General features: G+C 47.8%; 2 protein-coding genes across 2 annotated transcripts; one reads left to right on the top strand and one right to left on the bottom strand.

Moving 5' to 3' along the window:
* Window positions 1–11,183: 11,183 nt before the first annotated feature.
* On the top strand, window positions 11,184–15,831 carry LOC109754997 (uncharacterized). Its single transcript, XM_020313879.4, has 3 exons — window positions 11,184–11,538; window positions 11,623–14,721; window positions 15,527–15,831. Exons 2-3 carry the CDS (start codon window positions 13,665–13,667, stop codon window positions 15,535–15,537), a joined length of 1,068 nt encoding a protein of 355 aa, XP_020169468.1. The 5' UTR covers window positions 11,184–11,538; window positions 11,623–13,664; the 3' UTR covers window positions 15,538–15,831.
* A 4,074-nt stretch (window positions 15,832–19,905) lies between these two features.
* Window positions 19,906–22,302, bottom strand: LOC120969224 (uncharacterized). The gene has a single exon (XM_045231950.1). The coding sequence runs from the start codon at window positions 21,964–21,966 to the stop codon at window positions 21,253–21,255; it is 714 nt and encodes a 237-aa protein (XP_045087885.1). The 5' UTR covers window positions 21,967–22,302; the 3' UTR covers window positions 19,906–21,252.
* Between the last annotated feature and the right edge of the window lie 483 nt (window positions 22,303–22,785).

A 22,785-nucleotide genomic window follows, 5' to 3' on the forward strand; every position in this document is an offset into this window, starting at 1 on the left:
TACGAAACCACCTCAAAGTTATTCTTTCGGATCGATCTATTCAAGAGTCCATAGTAAAATAACACGAAGCTATTCTTTCCGTTCGATCTATCATAGAGTTCGTACTAGAATAACACCTTAAGACACAAATCAACCAAAACCCTAATGTCACCTAGATACTCCAATGTCACCTCAAGTATCCATGGGTATGATTATACGATATGCATCACACAATCTCAGATTCATCTATTCAAACCAACACAAAGAACTTCAAAGAGTGCCCCAAAGTTTCTACCGGAGAGTCAAGACGAAAACGTGTGCCAACCCCTATCCATAGGTTCATGGGCGGAACCCGCAAGTTGATCACCAAAACATACATCAAGTGGATCAATAGAATACCCCATTGTCACCACGGGTATCCCACACAAGACATACATCAAGTGTTCTCAAATCCTTAAAGACTCAATCCGATAAGATAACTTCAAAGGGAAAACTCAATCCATTACAAGAGAGTAGAGGGGGAGAAACATCATAAGATCCAACTATAATAGCAAAGCTCGCGATACATCAAGATCGTATCACCTCAAGAACACGAGAGAGAGAGAGGGAGAGAGAGAGAGAGATCAAACACATAGCTACTGGTACATACCCTCAGCCCCGAGGGTGAACTACTCCCTCCTCGTCACGGAGAGCGCCGAGATGATGAAGATGGACACCAGTGAGGGATCCCCCCTCCGGCAGGGTGCCGGAACAGGGTCCCGATTGGTTTTTGGTGGCTACAGAGGCTTGCGGCGGCGGAACTCCCGATCTATTCTGTCCCCTGAAGTTTTTATGGTATATTGGTATATATAGGAGGAAGAAGTACATTAGGGGAACCACAGGGACCCACGAGGGTGGAGGGCGCGCCCAGGGGGGTGGGCGCGCCCCCCTGCCTCGTGCCTCCCTCGTTGCTTTCTTGACGTGCACTCCAAGTCTCCCGGTTTGCTTTCCTTCCAAAATTAACTTCTGCAGAAGGTTTCATTCCATTTCGACTCCGTTTGATATTCCTTTTCTTCGAAACACTGAAACAAGGGAAAAACATGAACTGGCACTGGGCTCTGGGTCAATAGGTTAGTCCCAAAAATAATATAAAAGTGCATAGTAAAGCCCATAAAACATCCAAGATGGATAATATAATAGCATGAATACGTCATAAATTATAGATACGTTGGAGACGTATCAGGGGGCCAGCTCCTAGTAACTCGAGTGACCTCTGCATCCACCATCTCTTGCTCAGACTTACCCCACTTAGGCATTGCCACCGCGTAGCCACCTGGCCCCAGCCAATGGAACTGATTCTTTTTTGCGGCATTGTCCTTTTTTTCTCGACCGTTCCTTAGATAATTCTGATTCCTTGAATTTCACGAAAGCGGGCCAGTGTTCTCTTTGCTTCTCCAGTGTTCCCTTGAATTCTGGAGTCTTCTTTTCTCCTTCGACGTAGTTGGCCCATACAGTTTTCTTGTGGGTGCTGAATGCAATTGCCATCTTCCTAAGAGCAGCGTCCTTAACTTTCTGCACATCTGCATCAGTGAAATTCCCAAAGCGTTTTTTTGCTCTGTCGTCGACCCAAGTAAGATCTGGACGTTTCTTTGTTGGCTCTTTCCATTCTTGAATGGAGATCGGGAGTTGGTCCCTCACAAGAACTCCGCATTGACGAATGAACTTGTTCGCAATGTTCTTAGGCGTGCTTGGTTCACCATTAGCTTTGATAGTATCGATGTTGTACTTTACACCTTCCTTCAACTTTTTGCCCGGGCCTCGCTTTGTCCTGCTGCCTGTAGAAGCAGATTTGCTCGATCCGGAGTGCTGAAAGAAGAAAGATTGATTTGTTAATATATCTTCAAATAAAAAAACATGTGATGATCACCAAATGCATGCTTATATAAATATACCTCGCCGGTCTCTGTTATTTCAAGATCAACATTGTCGGCGTCATAATCATAATCATAGTTCATGACTTCATCAATTCGGTCGTCGCGATCGAATATCATATCATCACCCTCCCCGGTATTGTTCAGATATTCGGAGCCGTCATAGTCTTCATTCTGATCATCTGGCCCGCGAGGGCTGCGTATGATCTTGAACAGGGTCTCTTCTCCTCTCTGCCGGTATTGTCCGCCATAGCTTTTATTTAACTAATTCATAAGAAATATAAAACAATTTAGTATTCAAATTACAATGCATGGATGCAATCAATAAGGAAAAACTGAATCATAGTACATAATATGCATCGTCTCGAATAATATATAATCTCGAATACATCGTCTCGAATAATATATAATCTCGAATACATCGTCTCTAATAATATATATAATCTCGAATACATTGTCTTGAATATTATATATCGAATACATCACTAGCTAGCTAGCTAATAAAGATCGAATACTACAGAAGAATCTAGGCCACTCGCGGTTCCTGAGGCGCGGGCGGTGGACACCCAAAGAGAAGGAACCATCACAGGATCATATCTCCAGTCATCTGCCCAAAGAACCTGCCAGGTATTGGAGAACCTGGCATCCATAGCAGCCATGTAGCGACAGACATGCTCGTCCTCCTCCCTGACACGGCGACGCACCACCTCCGGCGGGGCCGGCTCCCTCTGCACCAAATGTGGCCCACGCGAATGCCACCAAAGGAGATCAGGGTCGACGACGGGACCCGGGGCCGGGTTCCTCACCAAGCAACGCGCCCCTGAAGGTAGCACCTCCTAGTGCCAGCCCGGCGGAGCCTAGTCCCGGACATGGGTCTCGTCGCGAACGGGTCGACGGTGAGGATGCGGGCCGGGCATCGTCGAAAACAAAAACTATATGCAAATGTAACCTTTTTTTTAATTATTGGATTGTGATATCTTATATACAAATTCTAAATTTCTATAACAAAAATTATAAGAAACTAAAAAACATCGATCATGGTCTAAAAATTTGAAATTAATCTAATTCATCTAACTAAAACTAACATTTCTAAAATTTCTAACATTTCTATATACTAAAATTTATAACATTTGTATAAAAACAGAAAAAACCTTTGACATTATATTATAACTAACATTTCTATATACTATTTGACATTAATCTAATCTAATTAATTATTTCATCTAAAACTTTGTATGAAAAACAGAAAAACAGAAAAAACTAAAAACTAAAAACTAAAAACTAAAAACAGAAAAATTGTGTGTGTGTGCGTGCGTGTAGTGTGTGTGTGTGCGCGCGGCCGGCGCCGGCGGCGGTGCGCGGTGGAGGGAGGAGATCGGGGCCAGGGAGGGGCTCACAGCGCGCGCGGGCAAGGTCGAGGCGACGGCGACGGCGAGGTCCAGGCGACGGCGACGGCGAGGCGACGGGACGGCGACGTACGGCGCGGGACGGGGCGGCGGCGCGACGGGGACGGCGACGATGGGGATGGCGCGGGACGGCGGGGCGGCGGTAGAGAGAAGTGGGAGATGAAAAAATGAATTTTTTCAAAGTGTTTCTTATATAGGATTGACCTTTAGTACCGGTTGGAGCCACCAACCGGTACTAAAGGCCTGTTTTGGCCAGGCCAAGCGGCGGGAAGCGCACCCCCTTCAGTACCGGGTGGTGGCTCCAACCGGTACTAAAGACCCCCCCCCTTAGTACCGGTTAGATACACAACCCGGTACTAAAGGGGGTGCGCTGCCAGGCGAGGGGCACAAAGTTTATTCCCACCTCGCCTAGCGAAGGGCAGCCGCACTGGTTTATAAACCCAGCCGCGGCTGCTCCTTCGAGCTCCTCTCCAAAGCAGGCCTTCTGGGCCTACCTGCGTTGTGCTGCCCAATGGGCCTACTGGGCCTTGCGGGCCTGCATCCTGGCCCAACAACATGTTGGGTTTCTAGTCGTATGCAGGCCGCTGTGGCCCAGTAGGCGGGCTTTTTTCTTTTTTGCTTTGTTTATTTTCTTTTATTTATTTCTGAGTTGTTTTTTGCTGTATTTAGAGTTTCGTTGTGAATATTTTTTCTTTAGGTACAAAAAATTACAAACTTTCGGTTAGTGCCGGTAGTTTTCAAATTTGAATAGTTTAAATTTTGAATTATTTGAAATTTGTGTTAATCACTAGTTTCTGAATAACTTAACTTTAAAAATAGATTTTCCAGTGATTCTTTTTTAGTTTAATATTAGTGTGTTTTATCATTATATTCAACTTGGTAATGCTTAGGTTATTTAAATATGAAATGCCTTTGTAACAGATGAGTTTTCGTCCGAAACCCTGATACTTCGAAAGAGTTTGTCCATTTTGTACACGAAGTGCATCCAGTTTTTGCTGTAACCCTCTCTACTTTTTTGCACATGCTATGTGGGTGAAATTATGATACCATGCCAACTTTCAACCTTTTCGGAGTTCATTTGAAGTGTTTTTCAATTTCAGGGTCATTTAGCTGAAAAATCAGTAAATGCATGAAAGAATTTGTTTGCACATAAAATTTCTTCGCGTTTCAATGCCAAAACACATAAGTACCCTAACTATTACAGAAGAAAGTGGTGATAGTGAAGCCGACCACATCCCAGATCTTTGGGTGTGAAACTTTTTCTTCGCGTGTGTCCCTTTGCGCCGTAACCATGGACAATCTTCATCATTTAACAGGATGCTCGGGTCAATATTCACTGTGAATGAAGCAATTTGATATTCATAATCTTCTGACATGTCTGTCTTGTCATCCACTCCCACGATGTTTCTTTTCCCAGAAAGAACTATGTGGCGCTTTGGCTCATCATATGATGCATTCGCTTTCTTATCTTTTCTTTTTCTCGGCTTGGTAGACATGTCCTTCACATAGAAAACATGTGCCACATCATTGGCTAGGACGAATGGTTCGTCTGCATACGCAAGATTGTTGAGATCCACTGTTGTTCCGTACTGCGGGTCTTCCGTTACCCCGCCTCGTGTCATATTGACCCATTTGCACCGAAACAAAGGGACCTTCAAACCACGTCCATAGTCAAGTTCCCATATGTCCTCTATGTAACCATAATATGTTTCCTTTCCCGTCTTGGTTGCTGCATCAAAGCGGACACCACTGTTTTGGTTGGTGCTCTTCTTATCTTGGGCGATCGTGTAAAATGTATTCCCATTTATCTCGTACCCTTTGAAAGTCATTATATTCAAAGATGGTAACTAGGATAGCAAGTACAGGTCATCTTCAATAGAGGCGTCATGCATGGCACGTGTCTGCAACCAGCCGGCGAAAGTCCCCGTTTGTTCACGTGTAATCCAGTCATCAGACCGCTCCGGGTGTTTGGAGCGTAGAAAATTCTTGTGTTCGTCCATATACGGAGCCACCAAGGTGGAATTCTGTACAACTGTGTAGTGTGCTTCAGTGAGAGAATGTCCTCCCATACATATTATTTGATTCCGTCCTAGCGTGCCTTTTCCATCCAGTCTGCCCTTATGCCGCGATTCAGGAACACCAATCGGCTTAAGGTCAGGAATAAAGTCAATACAAAACTCAATGACCTCCTCATTTTCATGGCCCTTGGAGATGCTTCCTTCTGGCCTAGCACAGTTATGAACATATTTCTTTAAGACTCCCATGAACCTCTCAAAGGGGAACATATTGTGTAGAAATACAGGACCCAAAACGTTAATCTCTTCGCATAGGCGAACTAGGACGTGCGTCATGATGTTGAAGAAGGATGGTGGGAACACCAACTCGAAACTGACAAGACATTGCACCAAATCATTCTCTAACCTTGGTATGATTTCTGGATCGATTACCTTCTGAGAGATTGCATTGAGGAATGCACATAGCTTCACAATGGCTAATCGAACATTTTCCGGTAGAAGCCCCCTCAATGCAACCGGAAGCAGTTGCGTCATAATCACGTGGCAGTCATGAGACTTTAGGTTCTGGAACTTTTTCTCTGCCATATTTATTATTCCCTTTATATTCGACGAGAAGCCAGACGGTACCTTAATACTGAGCAGGCATTCAAAGAAGATTTCCTTCTCTTCTTTGGTAAGAGCGTAGCTGGCATGACCTTGATGTATGCCGTCTTTTCCGTGCATACGTTGCTTGTCCTCCCGTGCCTCGGGTGTATCTTTTGTCTTCCCATACACGCCCAAGAAGCCAAGCAGGGTCACGCAAAGATTCTTCGTCACGTGCATCACGTCGATTGCGGAGCGGACCTCTAGGTCTTTCCAATAGGGCAGGTCCCAAAATATAGATTTCTTCTTCCACATGGGTGCGTGTCCGTCAGCGTCATTCGGAACAGGTTGTCCGCCAGGACCCTTTCCAAAGACTACCTTCAAATCCTTGACCATATCATGTACATCAGCACCAGTACGGTGGCGAGGCTTCGTCCAGTGATCCGCCTCACCTTTGAAATGCTTGCCTTTCTTTCTTACGGGATGCCTGCTCAGAAGAAGTTGAAGATGCCCCAGGTACACATTCTTCCTACAATTATCCAAATATATACTGTCGGTATCATCCAACCAGTGCGTGCATGTGCGGTATCCCTTGTTTGTCTGTCCTGAAGGTTACTGAGAGCAGGCCAATCATTGATGGTCACGAACAGCAACGCCTTTAGGTCAAATTCTTCCTATCCGTGCTCATCCCACGCACGTACACCTGTTTCATTCCACAGCTGTAAGAGTTCTTCAACTAATGGCCTTAGGTACACATCAATGTCGTTGCCGGGTTGCTTAGGGCCTTGGATGAGCACTGGCATCATAATGAACTTCCGCTTCATGCACAACCAAGGAGGAAGGTTATACAAACATAGATTCACAGGCCAGGTGCTATGGTTGCTGCTCTACTCCCCAAAAGGATTAATGCCATCTGCGCTTAGACCAAACCATACGTTCCTTGCGTCGCCTGCAAACTCCTCCCTGTACTTTCTCACGATTTTACTCCACTGCGACCCATCAGTGGGTACTCTCAACTTTCCGTCTTTCTTACGGTCTTCTCTGTGCCATCGCACCGCCTTGGCATGCTCTTTGTTTTGGAACAAACGTTTCAACCATGGTATTATAGGAGCATACCACATCACCTTGGCAGGAATCTTCTTCCTGGGGCGCTCACCCTCGACATCACCAGGGTCACCGCGGCTGATCTTATAGCGCAATGCACCGCATACCGGGCAAGCGTTCAAATCCTCGTACTCACCGCGGTAGAGGATGCAGTCATTAGGGCATGCATGTATCTTCTGCACCTCTAACCCTAGAGGGCAGACATCCTTCTTTGCTTCGTACGTACTCTTGGGCAATTCGTTGTCCTTTGGAAGCATATTCTTTATCATTACCAGCAACTTTCCAAATCCCTTGTCAGATACACCATTCTCTGCCTTCCATTGCAGCAATTCCAGTGTGGTGCCCAACTTTTTCTTGTCAGCTTCGCAATTCGGGTACAACAATTTCTTGTGATCCTCTAACATGCGCTGCAACCTCTTCTTCTCCAAATCACTTGCGCAGTTTCTCTTTGCATCGGCAATGGCCCGACCTAGATCATCAGCGGGCTCATCTGATGCCTCTTCTTCAGCTTCTTCCCGCATTGCCGGCTCAGCTTCTTCCCCCATTGTTGTATCATCGTATTCAGGGAACCCATGGCCAGGATAGCTGTCGTCGTCCTCTTCTTCTTCATTGCCTTCCATCATAACCCCTCTTTCTCCGTGCTTGGTCCAAACATTATAGTGGGGCATGAAACCGGACTCAAACAGGTGGACGTGAATGGTTCTTGACTTAGAGTAATTGTGATCATTCTTACAGCCAGCACATGGACAAGGCATAAAACCATCCGCCCGCTTGTTTGCCTCAGCCGCAAGCAGAAAAGTTTGCACGCCATTAATGAACTCGGGAGAGCATCGGTCATCGTACATCCATTGTCGGCTCATCTTCATTACACAACACCGAAAAGACCAAATTAATTTAAGTTCATACAACACTTAAATGCAACAAACAAATAACTCTCTAGCTAAAGCATTTAAATGCAACAACAAATGCGATCAAGATCGCAACTAAGGTAACAATTGATCCAACAGCATAATGATACCAAGCCTCACTATCAATGGCATATTTTCTAATCTTTCTAATCTTCAAGCGCATTTTCTCCATCTTGATCTTGTGATCATCGACGACATTGGCAACATGCAACTCCAATTCCATCTTCTCCCCCTCAATTATTTTCAATTTTTCTTTCAAATACTCGTTTTCACTTTCAACTAAATTTAACCTCTCGACAATAGGTTCGGTTGGAATTTCCGGTTCACATACCTCCTAGATAAAAATATCTATGTCAACTTGATGGGCATAATTTTTCATAAACACGAAATGCAACAAATAGTTTTAAAAGAGAATATACCACATCCGAATCATAACACGGACGAGGGCCGACGGGGACAGATATCAAAACCATGACACTATGTATAACAAACAACGTACGGGTAAGATAATTATACGAGTAACTATATATCCAAATCACACAAACATGAATTTTTATATAAAAAAGATAAGAACAATAGGCTCACCACAAGGTGGTGCCGACGACGGGACGGTGCGGGCGATCGACGGTGGTTACGACGGTGATTTAGAAGGCACTAAGTAAACCACACCTACATATGCAAACTAAGTGTTATTTTGACCTCAAATTGCATATAAATCAAATACTACCACATATAATTCCTCCAAAATTACTAAAACCCACAATTAATCACTATATAAACCAATGCAAGAGCTAATCTAGCAATGAGAGATGAAAGGACAAAGTTGCTAACCTTTGTGATCATTTGAATGGATGGGGGCCTGCAAATCTTGACAAATTTTGGGCAAAATTTGTGATGAGCTCGAGAGGAAGAAGGGCAGAACAGAGGAGAGGGAGAGGGGAAAGGGGGAAGAACAGAGTGCGGGTGGATGAAGGGTTTATACAGGACGACCTTTAGTACCGGTTCGAGGCACGAACCGGTACTAAAGGTGCTGGAGGGGCCCCAGACTGACAATATCCTGCCACCACTCTCTTTAGTACCGGTTCGTGGCATGAACCGATGCTAAAAGTTCGGCAAGAACCGGTACTAATGAGAGCGGCCCGGCTAGCCGTTGGAACCGGCACTAATGGACACATTAGTGCCGGCTCAAATTCAAACCGGCACTAATGAGCTGAACATTTGACCCTTTTTCTACTAGTGAATGATCAGATTCTACAGAGTTGATTTGTTTAAGACGGGAGTATTCGAGAAATGCTACGAACAGAAACATTTGGTACAACTTGATCCGGTCTACCCCTTCCATTAGCATCTCCTTGTTGCCTATTATCCCATGTGAAGGGAATGCCCTTCCAACTGAGGTCCCTAGGGGAGAAATTGTCAAAAGCTTCTCTAAAGGCTCGCATTTGCCCTTCCGACCTAGAATTTGCATTGAAGTGCTCCTTAGCACCAGTGCCTCATTAAAGTCACCCATGCAAAGTCAAGCTTCATGTTCGAGTAAAAATAAAGTGTGCAAGAAGCATGAATAAATGATGTCTATTTTCACCCCTTGGTTCTTCATAAACCCCTGTGTAGCACCAGGTTCGGAGTCCATCGACCTCCTACTTGATTACAACATCAATGTGGGAATATATGAAATTCTAGAGCTCAACTGAAACAACACCAGACCAAAACAAGCCAATCCCACCACTAGGCCCATCGCTATCAACGGAAAAACATCCAGAAAAACTAATAATTGATTTCAAATTCTCCACACATTTCGCCCTCATCTTGGTCTCCAAGATGAACAGAAGGGTGAGGGCTTCCTGCTTCACAATCTTGTGAAGCTCATGAACGGCCGCGGAGTTCCCAAACACTTGACGATTCTAGCTTAAGCAATTCATTATTGATGGCATGGTTGCATCGCAGCCGCTGCCAACTTTTCTGATGAGGGTGGAGTTGGTTTCTTCTTCTTTGGGTCCCTTTCAACTTCGTGCCCATCGAGCTGAGACCCATCATGGTCTGCTACATGGGTGTCGACGCCCTCTAAGTTAGCACCACTGTCCCCTCTGGACATGTCTGAAGTGGCAATTCAACCCTTCATACACTTTTAGCTGCCGAGGTCCTTCCTTCCGCTTGTTCATTGATTCTTCTTCTGAGGGGACGTCGCCTCCGGATTGACACCGTTTGGGATCTCGATGACTTGGCCTCTCGCCTATTCTGCTGTGAACTCTGCTGGCCGCGTGATGATTTCTCCCAAAAAAATCACTTTCCTCCATTCATCCGCGCCCTTAAACTTATTTTTGAGTAGAAGATCAATAAGGGAGTTGCCTCCTCCTCTGTAATGTCCAACTTCCCCATTGCCTCCTCCAACTTTGCTATCGCCGAGCTGGACAAGCTAGCGTTCTCCGTGCCAATATGGGAGGAGGACCAAGCCATCCCTTCCATGTCGATCCCACGCGCCCCCTGCCGAGATCAGCGAGCGCCGATGAGTCCCCTCGAAACCCTAGTCGCCCTAGCCATCGCCAGAGGTACCATGGGAAGAAAGGCTCCATCCATGTTTGAATGTAATTTTGTAATTAGGTTCTTTTTGTACATTGAACATTGGGCCGCATTATATATCGACTTGAATTGCCAAAAAATAGACTCTTGGACTTTGCCATGCTCTCAGTTAAACAAAAAAACTTGAAACACAAAAAAACTTGTAAGGACACATCACCCACCCCATCTCAGACGCAACTTCAGTGACTTTGTGAAGTGAAGTCACGCAGCGTCTTAGCCTCCAACATCCACCACTCATTCCACATCCAACGGTCATGATATGCTTTTAGAATTTCAGTGGTATGGCACATAAAAAAATTATACACTGAATGTTGAGTGTTTGTAAATTTTCAATGCTACATTGTTCATTCTTTTATCTTCCCTTGAGACTTTCAATGTTTTATTCTTTAAAAATTTCAGCGGTACGCTACGGACGACACACTAAATGTTAAATGCTTGCAAATTTCAATTTTATGTCGCTCGTTTTTTCCCTTGTCTAATGGGATTAGTTTTTTGCATTTTGCAACCGTTTCAGTTTTTAGTTTCATATTATGTCCGGTGATCAATTTTTTTCTGTGTGAAAATATTCAGGTCGGGGTGTCTAGTGCATCCTTGCAAGCTGAAAACTATCAAGTCCGGGTGTTTTTCGCCTTGCGTGAATCTCGAGCGTTGGATGTAGAATGAGTGGTGGATGTTGAGGCTAAGGCGCTGCGTGACTTCACTCCACAAAGTCACTCGAGCTGCGTCCCCCCATCTCACCTTCTCCCCACACGGCGTCGCGGACTCGCCGCCGGCCTCCACCGCCGCCGTCTCTCTGCCCGCCCCTGCCCCCGGCCCCGCCCCCGCCTTGCTCCCTCTCCGTGTCCTCCACCCTCGACGCAGCTCGCCCACGACGACCTCCGCGCGGCTGCTCCCGTCGGCCGCGCCGTCGCTCCCCCCCCCCCTCGCTCATCACGGCCGCCGACTCGGTGGGAGAAGATCCAGGCCGGCGTGGCGGCCCGCCACCGAGCCACCCCCACACGCCCTGAAGCTTGAAGCTGGCCGAGGGAGCTGCGCCTCCAGCCAAGACGACCACCTGGTTTGCTGCTCTTTTTCCTCGGCACTGAAGATTGGCTTCCCTGTCTCCCCCTTGATCTTCGAGTACAAATTTGACGATTTGCAGGATCGATTCACCTCGGCACTGAAGCAGGGGAGCGCCGCCCACCACGCAGCAGCAGCATCAGCAGCTTCATCCATGGGGAGGAGGCGGAGGGGACTGGAAGGAGAGGGACCAAGAACGGCAGCGCTCCGAGGTACTGTTAGCTCCTTCTGACTAGCTAGGCTCGTCTGTTTTCACAAATCTGGCGGAGCAAGCGAGGGGGTGGCACAGTTGAGCTAAGAACCTTCAGTAAACCGCCATTTTTCTGAATGTCGACGGGGGCAAAAGGTGCCCACCGGAGCTGAATTTCCACTTAGAGCTTTTCAGAGGAAATGCGATTATGCAAGTATGCCTACCGAGTAGCAGATGTTTCCCAGTTAACCCTTCTTATCCCTGATCTCCCTGATCCCAACACCCGCCGACTTCAGAGAGAAGATCCCCTTCTTATCATGATGTTTTCAGGCCACATACCTTGACAGGTCTGGTTCTTTGCGATGCATGGCCTGCTCCAGCAGCATTGCATCGGTCTCAAAGACAATCCGGATGACGCCAGGCTGCACTGCTAAATCGAAGGCTTGAGACATATAGCCTGTTGTTCAGTAGCAAACGCACCGGCCACATTTGCTGTCCGACCAGCTTTGCATGCGACCACTTCACCTGCATGGTCCTGAACTAGCACGCCCCAGGCTGCATGCTCCTGACCTTCAGTGTAGGCACCATCGATGTTTAGCTTCAGCGTCCCCTCCCCGGTATCGGCGGCATCCATTTAGTTACATGCCATGGCGACTTGGTTCATTCCGGACGCACAATTCCCTTAAATTCAACCATATCGATGACGGCGCGGTGCGCAACCGCCTCCGGAGCCCATGATTCAGACCGTGTGTGCTGCCCGACTTTTGCATCAAAAAGGTTCAGCAACACATCTGGTTCAAGAGTATCATCAGTTTCGTATAATTTCTTGAAAAAATTCTGTTGCCATTTCCGCAATCTTCTTCTTTTCCTGAACCCAATCCCCCTCTGCATCTTTTAGTTTGCCTAATCTTATTTTTCCTTTGTCGACATGTTGCTTTTCGTTGAAAATACATATGGTGATTTGTTCCCCCTCTCTGATAGTAGTGACTCGAGAGCGTTGACGCCATAGCATCTTCTCTTCTCCGTACAGATATTTCATCCAACTCCTTTGAGCATTTCTGGATTAGCTCATCTCGCCGGCGTCCGACAAATCATCCAGTCGCTGCCTTAGCTTCTGAACTTTGAACCAGACTTCTGCCTTAACCTCTGAACTCTGAACCAGGGGGGTTTACCCTGATTCTTCAGTTCAGTTTAGTTGGGACACCCTATTCCTAGTTTTGCTAACAGGTGTGCTGCTACATTGACCGAATAGCAGAGCTAGAGAAGCACAGGCGTGCTGCCTGCATCTTGAAATCTTCAATAGGCACCGCATACCTTGACAGGTCTGGTTCTTCGCGATTCATGGCCTGCTCCAGCAGCATTGCATCGGTCTCGACGACAACCCGGATGGCGCCCGGCTGCACTGCTAAATTGAAGGCTTGAAACATATAGCCTCTAGTTCGGTACACCTGTGCTTCTCTGAACTCTGCCTTAACCTCTGAACTCTGAACCAGGGGGGTTTTACCCTGATCCTTCAGTTCAGTTTAGTTGAGACACCCAATTCCTCTGTCCATGATCTGAAATCTCTCCTTCAGTTAAGTTGAGACACCCAATTCCTCTGCCCCTGATCTGAAATCTCTTCTTCAGTTAAGTTGAGACACCCAATTCCTCTGCCCCTCGTATGAAATTTCTTCTTCAGTTAAGTTGAGTCACCCAATTCCTCTGTCCCTCGTCTGAAATTTCTTCTTCAGTTAAGTTGAGACACCCAATTCCTCTGTCCCTCGTCTGAAATTTCTTCTTCAGTTAGACACAGAGATTGAATTTCTTTGCTTCCCTCCCGCAACAGCAACCGCAACCGCAACCGCCCGCCTCCCTCCTCCTCCCCCCTTCAAATACCCGCTCCGCCGGGCCGCCCAAACCCACGGCAACCAAACCAACCCGACCCGATCAAGAAAATGGAGGGAAGCGACGAAGAGAGTCAGGCGCCCGCCGCTCCAGGCCCCCTGCCGCTGCCGCCTCCAGGGCCCCTGCCGCCGCCGGCGACGGACGAGGGCCACCTTGAGCTCCTCGGGGTGCTCCGCCTTCGGGTGAGGGGTCTCGCCCCATGGATGCTGCCCCCGTACTTCCTCTTCAACGTGGACATCTACAACTACCATCCGCGAGAGCTTCTTGCGGCATACCCGTCTGCGACCGCCGCGGATGGGAGCTCTGCCCTCTACTTCGTCAACCTCGTCCGCCCCAAGACTGCAACAGACTCGAGAAAGAAGAGAGCCGTCCCCGGGGGCACGTGGAAATCCGAGCGGTCCCCGCTGCCGCTAGTCTCGGAGGCCATCCAGGGAGCCCGGCAGACTTTCTCGTTCACCGTGTTGGGCGCGAAGGGCGAGGAAATCCGGCAGGGGTACATTATGCAGGAGCTCACCCTTGCCGGGGACGAAGGCAAGCTCGACGGCGGCGCCGACATGGCCGTATCCAAGATATACCCGAGCCCCCGCGGAGACAAGGCCAAGCGGAAAGCCAAACCCGTCCGCGTGTCGTCAAGAAAGAAGCGGAAGGCCCTTGAGGCGTCCGCCGCCGCCTCCTTCTCCTCCGCGCCGGCTCTCGGGCTCGGGATCTCCAGTCCGGCCCCTCCTCTCCGCCTGGGGGCCTCGACCTCCTTGGCGCCACCTCTCGGCGAGGGCGCCGCGTCGACCTCCTCCGCGCCTCATCTCGGGCAGGGCGCCGCGTCGACCTCCTCCGCGTCTCATCTCGGGCAGGGCGCCGCGTCGACCTCCTCCGCGTCTCATCTCGGCCAGGGCGCCGCGTCGATCTCCTCCGCGTCTCATCTCGGCCAGGCCGCTGCTCCGAGCCACGCCAGGCGGTTACTCATTCTGGAGCTAGATGGCTTTTCGCCGGTGGGGCAGGATTTCTTGCCTCAGAACATTTTGAGGGCTTCGGAGGTGATTGGTAGAAGAAGGGTGCCTGTTGACTGCGACGACGTTGTTCTGCTGCAGAAGAAGAAGAAGCTACCAGCAGGTCAGGACTGTTCGTGTTTCAGTCTTCCATGCTTTGTACGAGTATGTTACAGAGTGATCAGATGGTTATTGTTTGTTGAATACTTGAATTGTTCTGTTCCTTTTTCGCTGATTCATAATTTCCCATAAAAAGTGTCATTCTGGGATAATGCATTTTGCCTACTAAATGATGACAGCCCTTGATTGGTGATACCATATAGTATTTCCAAGATGTAAGATCGATACGATCGCAAAGTTCAGTCATAGTTTCAATATCAATACGACTACTGGTTGTAGTACAGTAGCAGGTCAGGACTGTTCGTATATCATATTCAAATAGATGATATGTGACTTCATGGGCTGAAATTCTTGAAACAGAGATAACATTTTTGTTTGATCTGTGATGTGGCTCATTAGCAATTTCGTTCCATTTTTTGGCTAGTTTTCTGGTTAGCGTGATAGATTTCATCAACAAGAAGTAATGTGATCTGCTGCTTGCAGTTAAATGGTTGCAGTCATGTTTGATGCTTTAGCAGTCATGTTCAATGATGGGGATTCTAGGATAGACATATTTGTTCATGAGTACATGACACACAGCTGTATGAGAAATCCAGTTTTTAACCAATGGAAAAACGGGTTTATGCTAAACGCTTACCATTGCAATCAAAACTTTTACCGTATAGTATTACCATAGCATTTTGTTTCGTATCTTTTAATGTGGTCAACGATCCATGCTATGACTTACTGAGGTTATTTTGCTATGAAAAGTGAGGCTTTTGAGATGACGATGCTGTAGTATTTGATTCCCTTGTATGTTTCTGTAACAGGTGGCTATTAAGATTCTCGACCCTGATGTGCTGAGTTGAAGAAGAATGCAGTAAAGCAGCTCAAGTTGACCACAGCAGGGAAGATACATAGGAGGAACTAGTGTGTGATCGAGAACATACCCCACTCCCATTCTGGTGCTGGAGAGGGAAAGTTTTGTTTGTAGATAGATAGAGTAGGTGGGAATCCCTGTGTCCCTGGATTGGCTTGTCATATGTGGTCAGGATACTTCCTCTTTTGATTTGTTCAAATGTTATGCGGGCACTACAATTGAGTGATTTGAGTAACGTCGAAGGGAATTTCTGAATGCGTTGCTTCATGTCTTGATTTTTTCTGCAGCATAAATTTTGTTTCCAATACTGGGCGTCCTCTCTGATGTGTCCAAATGTTATACGGGCACTATAATTGACTGATTTGAGTAATGAGTCGAAGGGGATTGGTTCATGTGCATATACTAACTGTTTCATGCCTTAAGTTAATAAGAAAAAGTTAACCCTGTTTATTTATTTTAGATTGCAATGTGCCATCCAGTGAGACCGTCTGTAAGTAGCCCCTCTCAGTTTATCTTGTTATTGATCTTGATGTCTATATAACAATACAAGGCAATCCCTAATTCACTTGCTGCTTTACTGAAAGGGGTGCCGTAGTCACTGAAATACCATCCACAATGGCACACATGCACAAAAGCATGTGCGATATAAAAGAATCCACAAACAAAAATATTCATGCCAACTAAAAAAATCACTTTTATGTTCATATATTTAAAAAACATTTATGTAAGTGTTTATTTAATTTTAAAAAAGTTTCTACGATTATAAAATTTGTGTAGGCATTTTTAGAAATACACATGTAATGTAAACTAGTGTTACTTTTATAGGAATGTTCGTGTATTTCCATAAAATTATCACGTATTTTTTATAAATATTTGATGCATTTTTAATAGTATAAATTACATTTAGTTTTACAAAAAAATATGCAAACATGTTTAAAAAATTGCAAGAACTTTTCCCAAAAAAAGATACAAACACTTGTTAAAGTTAATGAAAAAAATCACTTTTTTTGGCAGTTACATAAATTTGATAAATTTAAAATAATTTCCCAAATATATATGTGTGTACCGTGTGTGTGGGTGTGTGTGTGTGTGTGTGTGTGTGTGTTTTATTTTTGAGAACAGCGTGCGTGCCTTGCGTTGCGAATGATTATATATAAAAGACTGAGCGCATACATCGTAACACACTAAGGGTAGGTTCTTTTGGAGCTTATAGCGGCTTATTGTGAAAATAAGCCAAAAGCCCAAAAGAACTCATTTTAGAGATTGAGCTTAACTTATTTCCACAACCCTCTTCTTCACAATGAAAAAAAGCTGGGTAAGGGAAGCTTTCCGCGGCTTATGACTTACCACCAAACTGTATATCTTCTTGCCCTCACATTAATAGAATAACGTCCGAAATGCCACCGCGCCTCATGGCCTGAAAAAAAAGCTTGGAGCACGCCCCGCATCCCTCTCGTTCCTTCTCCTGCATAGAAATCCTAGCTAGGTTTCCCTGCCCGCCGCCGACCCCGCCTCCAGCCGCCACTGACACACTTCTCCCCGGCCGCTAGCTGCCATCGACCCCGCCTCTCGACGGCCGCAACGCTTCTCCCCCGCCTCTAGCCGCCAACCCTGCCTCCCAACGGCCACCACGCTTCCCCCTGCCTCCCTCTTGTCACCGCACGCCGGTCGAGCTCCCGGACATAGAAGCCCGTCCCCCCTCCTTCTCCTCTGCCCGTCCTTCCGATGGGTGACAGAGCGCGAACGGAGGGTAGGGATCTGAGGTTGAGGTCAAACACAAGGACGTCGGCGTCAGGACACTCAGCACGGATGCATGCGTGAATGTCTTCAACCGCCTTGAACCTCTGAATTTGCTTCAGTAGTAGTATTCTCTTTGCCTATTTCAGATTATATTTCAGAGATGCATAGGAATTTGTTTGCAACCGCACACATACACAAAAGCATGTGCGATATAAAAGAATCCACAAAAAAATATTCATGCCAACTAAAAAATCACTTTTATGTTCATATATTAAAAAAACATTTATGTAGTCTAAAAAGTGTTTATTTAATTTTAAAAAAGTTTCTATGATTATAAAAATTGTGCAGGCATTTTTAGAAATACTCATGTAATTTAAAGTAGTGTTACTTTTATAGGAATATCCGTGTATTTCCATAAAAATATAATGTATTTTTAATAAATATCTGATGCATTTTTAATAGTATAAATTACATTAAGTTTTATAAAAATATTTGCAAACATGCTTAAACCTAGCACCCTGTTGCCTTGCTTTTCCTTCAGCCGTACCTGCCTTGCCGCTCGTGATACCCAAGCACTCGACGAGGTCTCTACGACAGAAGAGATTCTTCCCCGTTTTTGCCCGTACGATTCCATCAAATAAATAAAAATAAAAGTGAAGAGAGCTCGTTTGGAGTCCCAAGAAACGGCTAACCCTCTATTGCTTTCAATTAATAAAGAACAAGAGACTACTTTTTTACAGCTTCCATTGAGCCAGGTACAGATACCGGTACAAACCTCCTGTAATAACCCCTGCAACCCTCGGAGTTCTCTGACATTGGCTGGTTCTGGCCAAGCTGTCATGCCCTCTACCTTGTTTGTATTAGTAGATACCCCAATTTCATAAATAATGTATTTCTTTTATGAAATTTGAGTCTCACCAGCCGAGCCCTTACTCCCATCTACTAATTCTTATTAAAGCTGCAAGTGCAGAGGGGAATTTCGCAAGCTAGGCTTTAAAAAATTGCATGAACTTTTCTAAGAAAAGATACAAACACTTGTTAAAAGTTAATGAAAAAACATTTCACTTTTTTTGGCAGTAACATAAATTTGATAAAATGAAAATAATTTCCTAAATATATATATGTGCATACCGTGTGTGTGTGTGTGTGTGTGTGTTTTATTTTTGAGAACAGTGTGTGTGCGTTGCGTGCTTTGTGAATGATTATATATAAAAGACTGAGCGCATACATCGTAACACACTAAGGCCCAATTTTTTTGAAGCTTATAGCAGCTTATTGTGAAAATAAACCAAAAGCCCAAAAGAACTCATTATAAAGATTGAGCTTCACTTATTTCCACATCCCTCTTCTTCACAATGAAAAAAAGCTGGGGGTAGGGCAGCTTCCGTAGCCTATCACTTGACCACGAAACGGTATACCCTCACAGTTTCACAGAAGTCCGAAATGCCACCGCGCCTCATAGCCCGAAAAAAAAACGCCTGGAGCATGCCCCGCATCCCTCTAGTTCCTTCTCCCGCACAGAAATCCCAGCTAGGTTTCCCTGCCCGCCGCTGATCCCGCCTCCGGACGGCCGCCGTGCTTCTCCCCATTTCCAGCCGCCGACCCTGCTTCCCGACGGCCACCGCGCTTCACCCCTACCTCCCTCTTGTCACTGCACGCCGCCGAGCTCCCCGACGTAGAGTCTCGTCCCTCGTCCTCCTCTGCCTGTCCTTCCGACGGCTGACAAGAGTGCGAACGGAGGCTAGGGATTTGAGGTCGAGGTCAAACACAAGGACGTCGGCATCGGGACTCAGCATGGATGCACGCGTGCATGTCTTTGGCCGCCTTGAACCTCTGAATTTGCTTCAGTAGTAGTATTCTCTTTGCCTATTTCAGATTATATTTCAGAGATGCATATGAATTTGTTTGAGAAATTTGTTGATTATATTCTCTTTGCCTAAATGTTGGTCATGTCAAGTTCATGCATGTTGTAAGAAAGGATGAATGTTGCTAGTGATGCATTCAGAAATTTCTATGGAAGATTCATAAATTCAGTTCTTGTAAATGTTTGTCATGTTCAAGTTTATACTAGTCTTTTTATTTACAATTTAGGGCTATTACAGTCTTTTCACAGGAAAACTCGGAATATAAATTCACACAAAAGAACTAGCTAGCTTATTTATTCTTATGGGCTTATTTTCATAATAGCTTATCTGTGACTTATTTCTAGAGGAGTTTATGCGTAAGCTAAACTCAAAAGAATTGGCCCTAACGTCTCTGTCAATTGGCTTGCTTCGGATCTTCTCCCACATCTGCCATCTCTCCTCTCCTCTCCCCTCCCCTACTCGAGTTATTTACGCAAACCATCACAGTTAGGCTAGGGTAACAACTTGATACCATATTTGTGCCAGGGCACAAGAAACCATCAACTCTGCACCTAATCGATAACGAGGACCACTGATAGTCGGATTTACTCGCGAAAACAGCAAAACTGGCAGGTAGGGCCCACCTATTGGGACGACGTGGCATGCCTATCTGGTTACTTCGTTGAGGTGGACGTAGGTCCCACCTGTCATCCTCACGCACCTTCTTCCTTTTTTTTGTCTCTCTCTCTCCAACCAGCCACGCAGAGGACGTCCTGCCCGCTCCCGCGACGCGCGCCTCGCCCTGAGCAGCTCGCCTCTAGCCTCGCCGGACGCTGCCAGTTGCCATGCTCAGTCTGGACCCGCGCCTCCGACAGTTGCCATGGTCGACCACCACGGCTGTCCCCGCCGGCAGCCCGACGACCGGCGAGGTGTTCCGAGCCCGGCGCCTGAAGGATGAAGCTGGGGGACCAAGGCACGCTTGTGGGAGCGCCGGGAGCAGCGGGGCAAGCAGAGGGAGGCGAGGCAGCTGCGGAGCTTGCACGCGCTTAAGCTGTTCGACGGAAGGCAGAGCGCTCAGTGCAGAAATTGGGAGGCCAGTGTTGCCTGGCTGGATGGATGTATTCCTTGAAGCCAAAAACGCATGTATGCGTACGCGTTCGATGGATTGCGGCTGTATTTCCGGCGAGAAAGGCGCCGCCCGTGCTCCCGTAGGCATGGCTCAACAGGCCCGGCGACTCGCACGACCGGGACCGGGAAAAACGAAAGAGTTGACCAAGTGTCCAGCCGCCCAGAAGCTGCTCGATGGAATGCCTCGTAGAAAAAGATACGTGAAGAAGATGACCGTCTAGTCGTTGACAGGTGGGGCCTGGGCCCGCCACCTCGACGCGCGTTGTCTTACTTCTTCTCGCCTTCGTCGGCGCCCTTGTCCTTCTTCTCGTCGTCGCGGCCCTTGTCCTTCTTGCCGGGCACGACGGCCTTGACGGGCTTCTCTGCTGCTACTGATGGCTCCCGCCGCAGGAACACCATGTCGGCGGAGACAGCAAAGGAGAAAGAGAAAGGACAAGAAGCACCATGCCAATGCCGGCGAGGACGTCAAGCACGGGAAGGAGTCCAAGGAGGAGCACGGGAAGCTGCACGGGCAGATCAAGCAGGATGTAAATGCCATGAAGGAAGACGACGGCGACCTTGTGATAAGTTGTGCACCCCGTCCAGCATCTATAACCAGTCACTAGACTGTATCATGGATTTGTGAAACGTGAGAACTAAATGGTACTATTGCATCAGTTTGAATTCGTTAATTCTGATTGTTTTTAGTTTTGGTACTATTGCATCAGGCTTCTTTGCTCTGCTTTTTGAGCAATTTTGAGTTACATCAATATTGCCGCCAACTCCTGAGCAACAGTATTTTTTTTCAAGAGTACGTCAAAGGCGTACCATATTTTTATAGCTGAGCAACAGTATTTGCAGAGGTACAATAGAGGAAGGTCATGGATTTTTTTCCAAGAACACCAACTCCTGAGCTACAGTATTTGCTTCTCTGTATTCATGAACATACTCCACCTTGGCAAATTCTCTGGAGAGGAAGTAACAATCACTGAATATTGCCGCCGCAACCCTTGGAGAAGCCTTTCCCCTTCCTGTCCTCATGCCGCCTGCTCGCGTCGGACGGCGGCACCGACCTCTTGTTGGAGCTCCCATACTCGTAGAGGCTAGGGGAGCGCCGCAGCAGCAGCTCGCTCGCCGAGCCGTACTCCATGAGACGGTGTAGGCTGTGGCTGTGTGGCCGCGCCGCCGTCTCCTCCCCTGCCGCGACGATGGTGTCGAAGGACGAGTCCTTGACACGTGCAGCTCTTCCTCCATTCTGGAGTAGCTGCTCGCTCGGCCGTGCGCCGACGTGGCGCGCGGGCGAGGAGCCGGCCGTCGTGCACTGGTCGACGGTCTTCTTCCTGTCCAGGTCGCGGTAGGAGTAGAAGAGCACGGCCGAGCAGGTCGCGCACCTTGGCGGGCACCTGGACGAGCGTGAAGCAGCTGGAGCAGACGATGAACGGCGCGCCCTTCGTGTCCTTGGCTTGGCCTCCGGAGATTGGTTGAAAAGCTCGGAGAGGTCGCCTTTCAGCTCGTCCACCGTCTTTAGGATCTTCTCGTGGAGGGGACTCGTCTTCTGTGGCGGGAGAGCGTGGGGAGTAGGAGGGCTAAGTGTCTTTTCCTCGGCAACAGCGGGCACCGGCGCCGCGGCGGCATCAGCTCGCCGTCTCCAGCTCACCGCAGCCGGTGCAGATCGGGAATCCACGACACGATCAGGCATTGGTGCAGCTTCTCCGACAACCACTTTGCTTGTGTTGATGTTAATCTTGCTGCACTGAACATTGTCAGGTAGTTTCAGATTTCAGTTACAGTTTTCTGAATAATAGCCAGAAGCATACTCTGTTCATGCTGCGGCAGAATAGGTCGTAGTGTTTAACTTCCTGTAAGTCGTTGTGTTCTTCCACCTCGAATGCATGTGTGATCCTGGGTTAAGTCCTAACAACTTGGACTGTCCTAGGTGTGCGCGGTGGCGGCCATGTCACACCGCCGAAGGAGAGCAGCACCGCGTTCCTTGAAGTTGAAGGACGATGGCCTACTGCGCTGCCGTGTCATGGCGCGGGAGAGCTGCCGCCGGAAGATGCCACGCGGCCGTGAGCCCGTGACCCGTTTGGCGAGCCGTAGGGGCTCGCCGCGGCGCCGGCTCGAATGACGGGAGAGCTGCCGCCTGCACGTGCTCGCGCGGAGCTCCGCGGACCGCGGGAAGACGCTGCTGCTCGCGCCCGTGGCCGTCTCCGCCGCCACGCTCGTCATCGCGGGGGCTCTGCCATCTGTTGGCCGCCGGCCGTGCTGGGTCAGCTTAGGCGGGTGTGCAGGGCCCCGCCCAGCCCCTGGACCTCGCCGTCGGGGCCGATCACGTCGCGGGGTACAACGGGCAGGTGCGCGGGGTCCAATGATGGGGGGTCTGGCCGTGCTGGTTCAGCTCAGGTGGATGTACAGGGCCCCGCCCTGCTCGTGGACCTCGCCGTCGGGGGCTTGGAGCCGACCACTGGGCGGCGGAGCAGGGTCCCATGTCTAGACGGGAGGGAGAGTAGAGGAAGAG

Source organism: Aegilops tauschii, chromosome 7 (assembly GCF_002575655.3).
Source record: "Aegilops tauschii subsp. strangulata cultivar AL8/78 chromosome 7, Aet v6.0, whole genome shotgun sequence".
NCBI lineage: Eukaryota > Viridiplantae > Streptophyta > Magnoliopsida > Poales > Poaceae > Aegilops > Aegilops tauschii.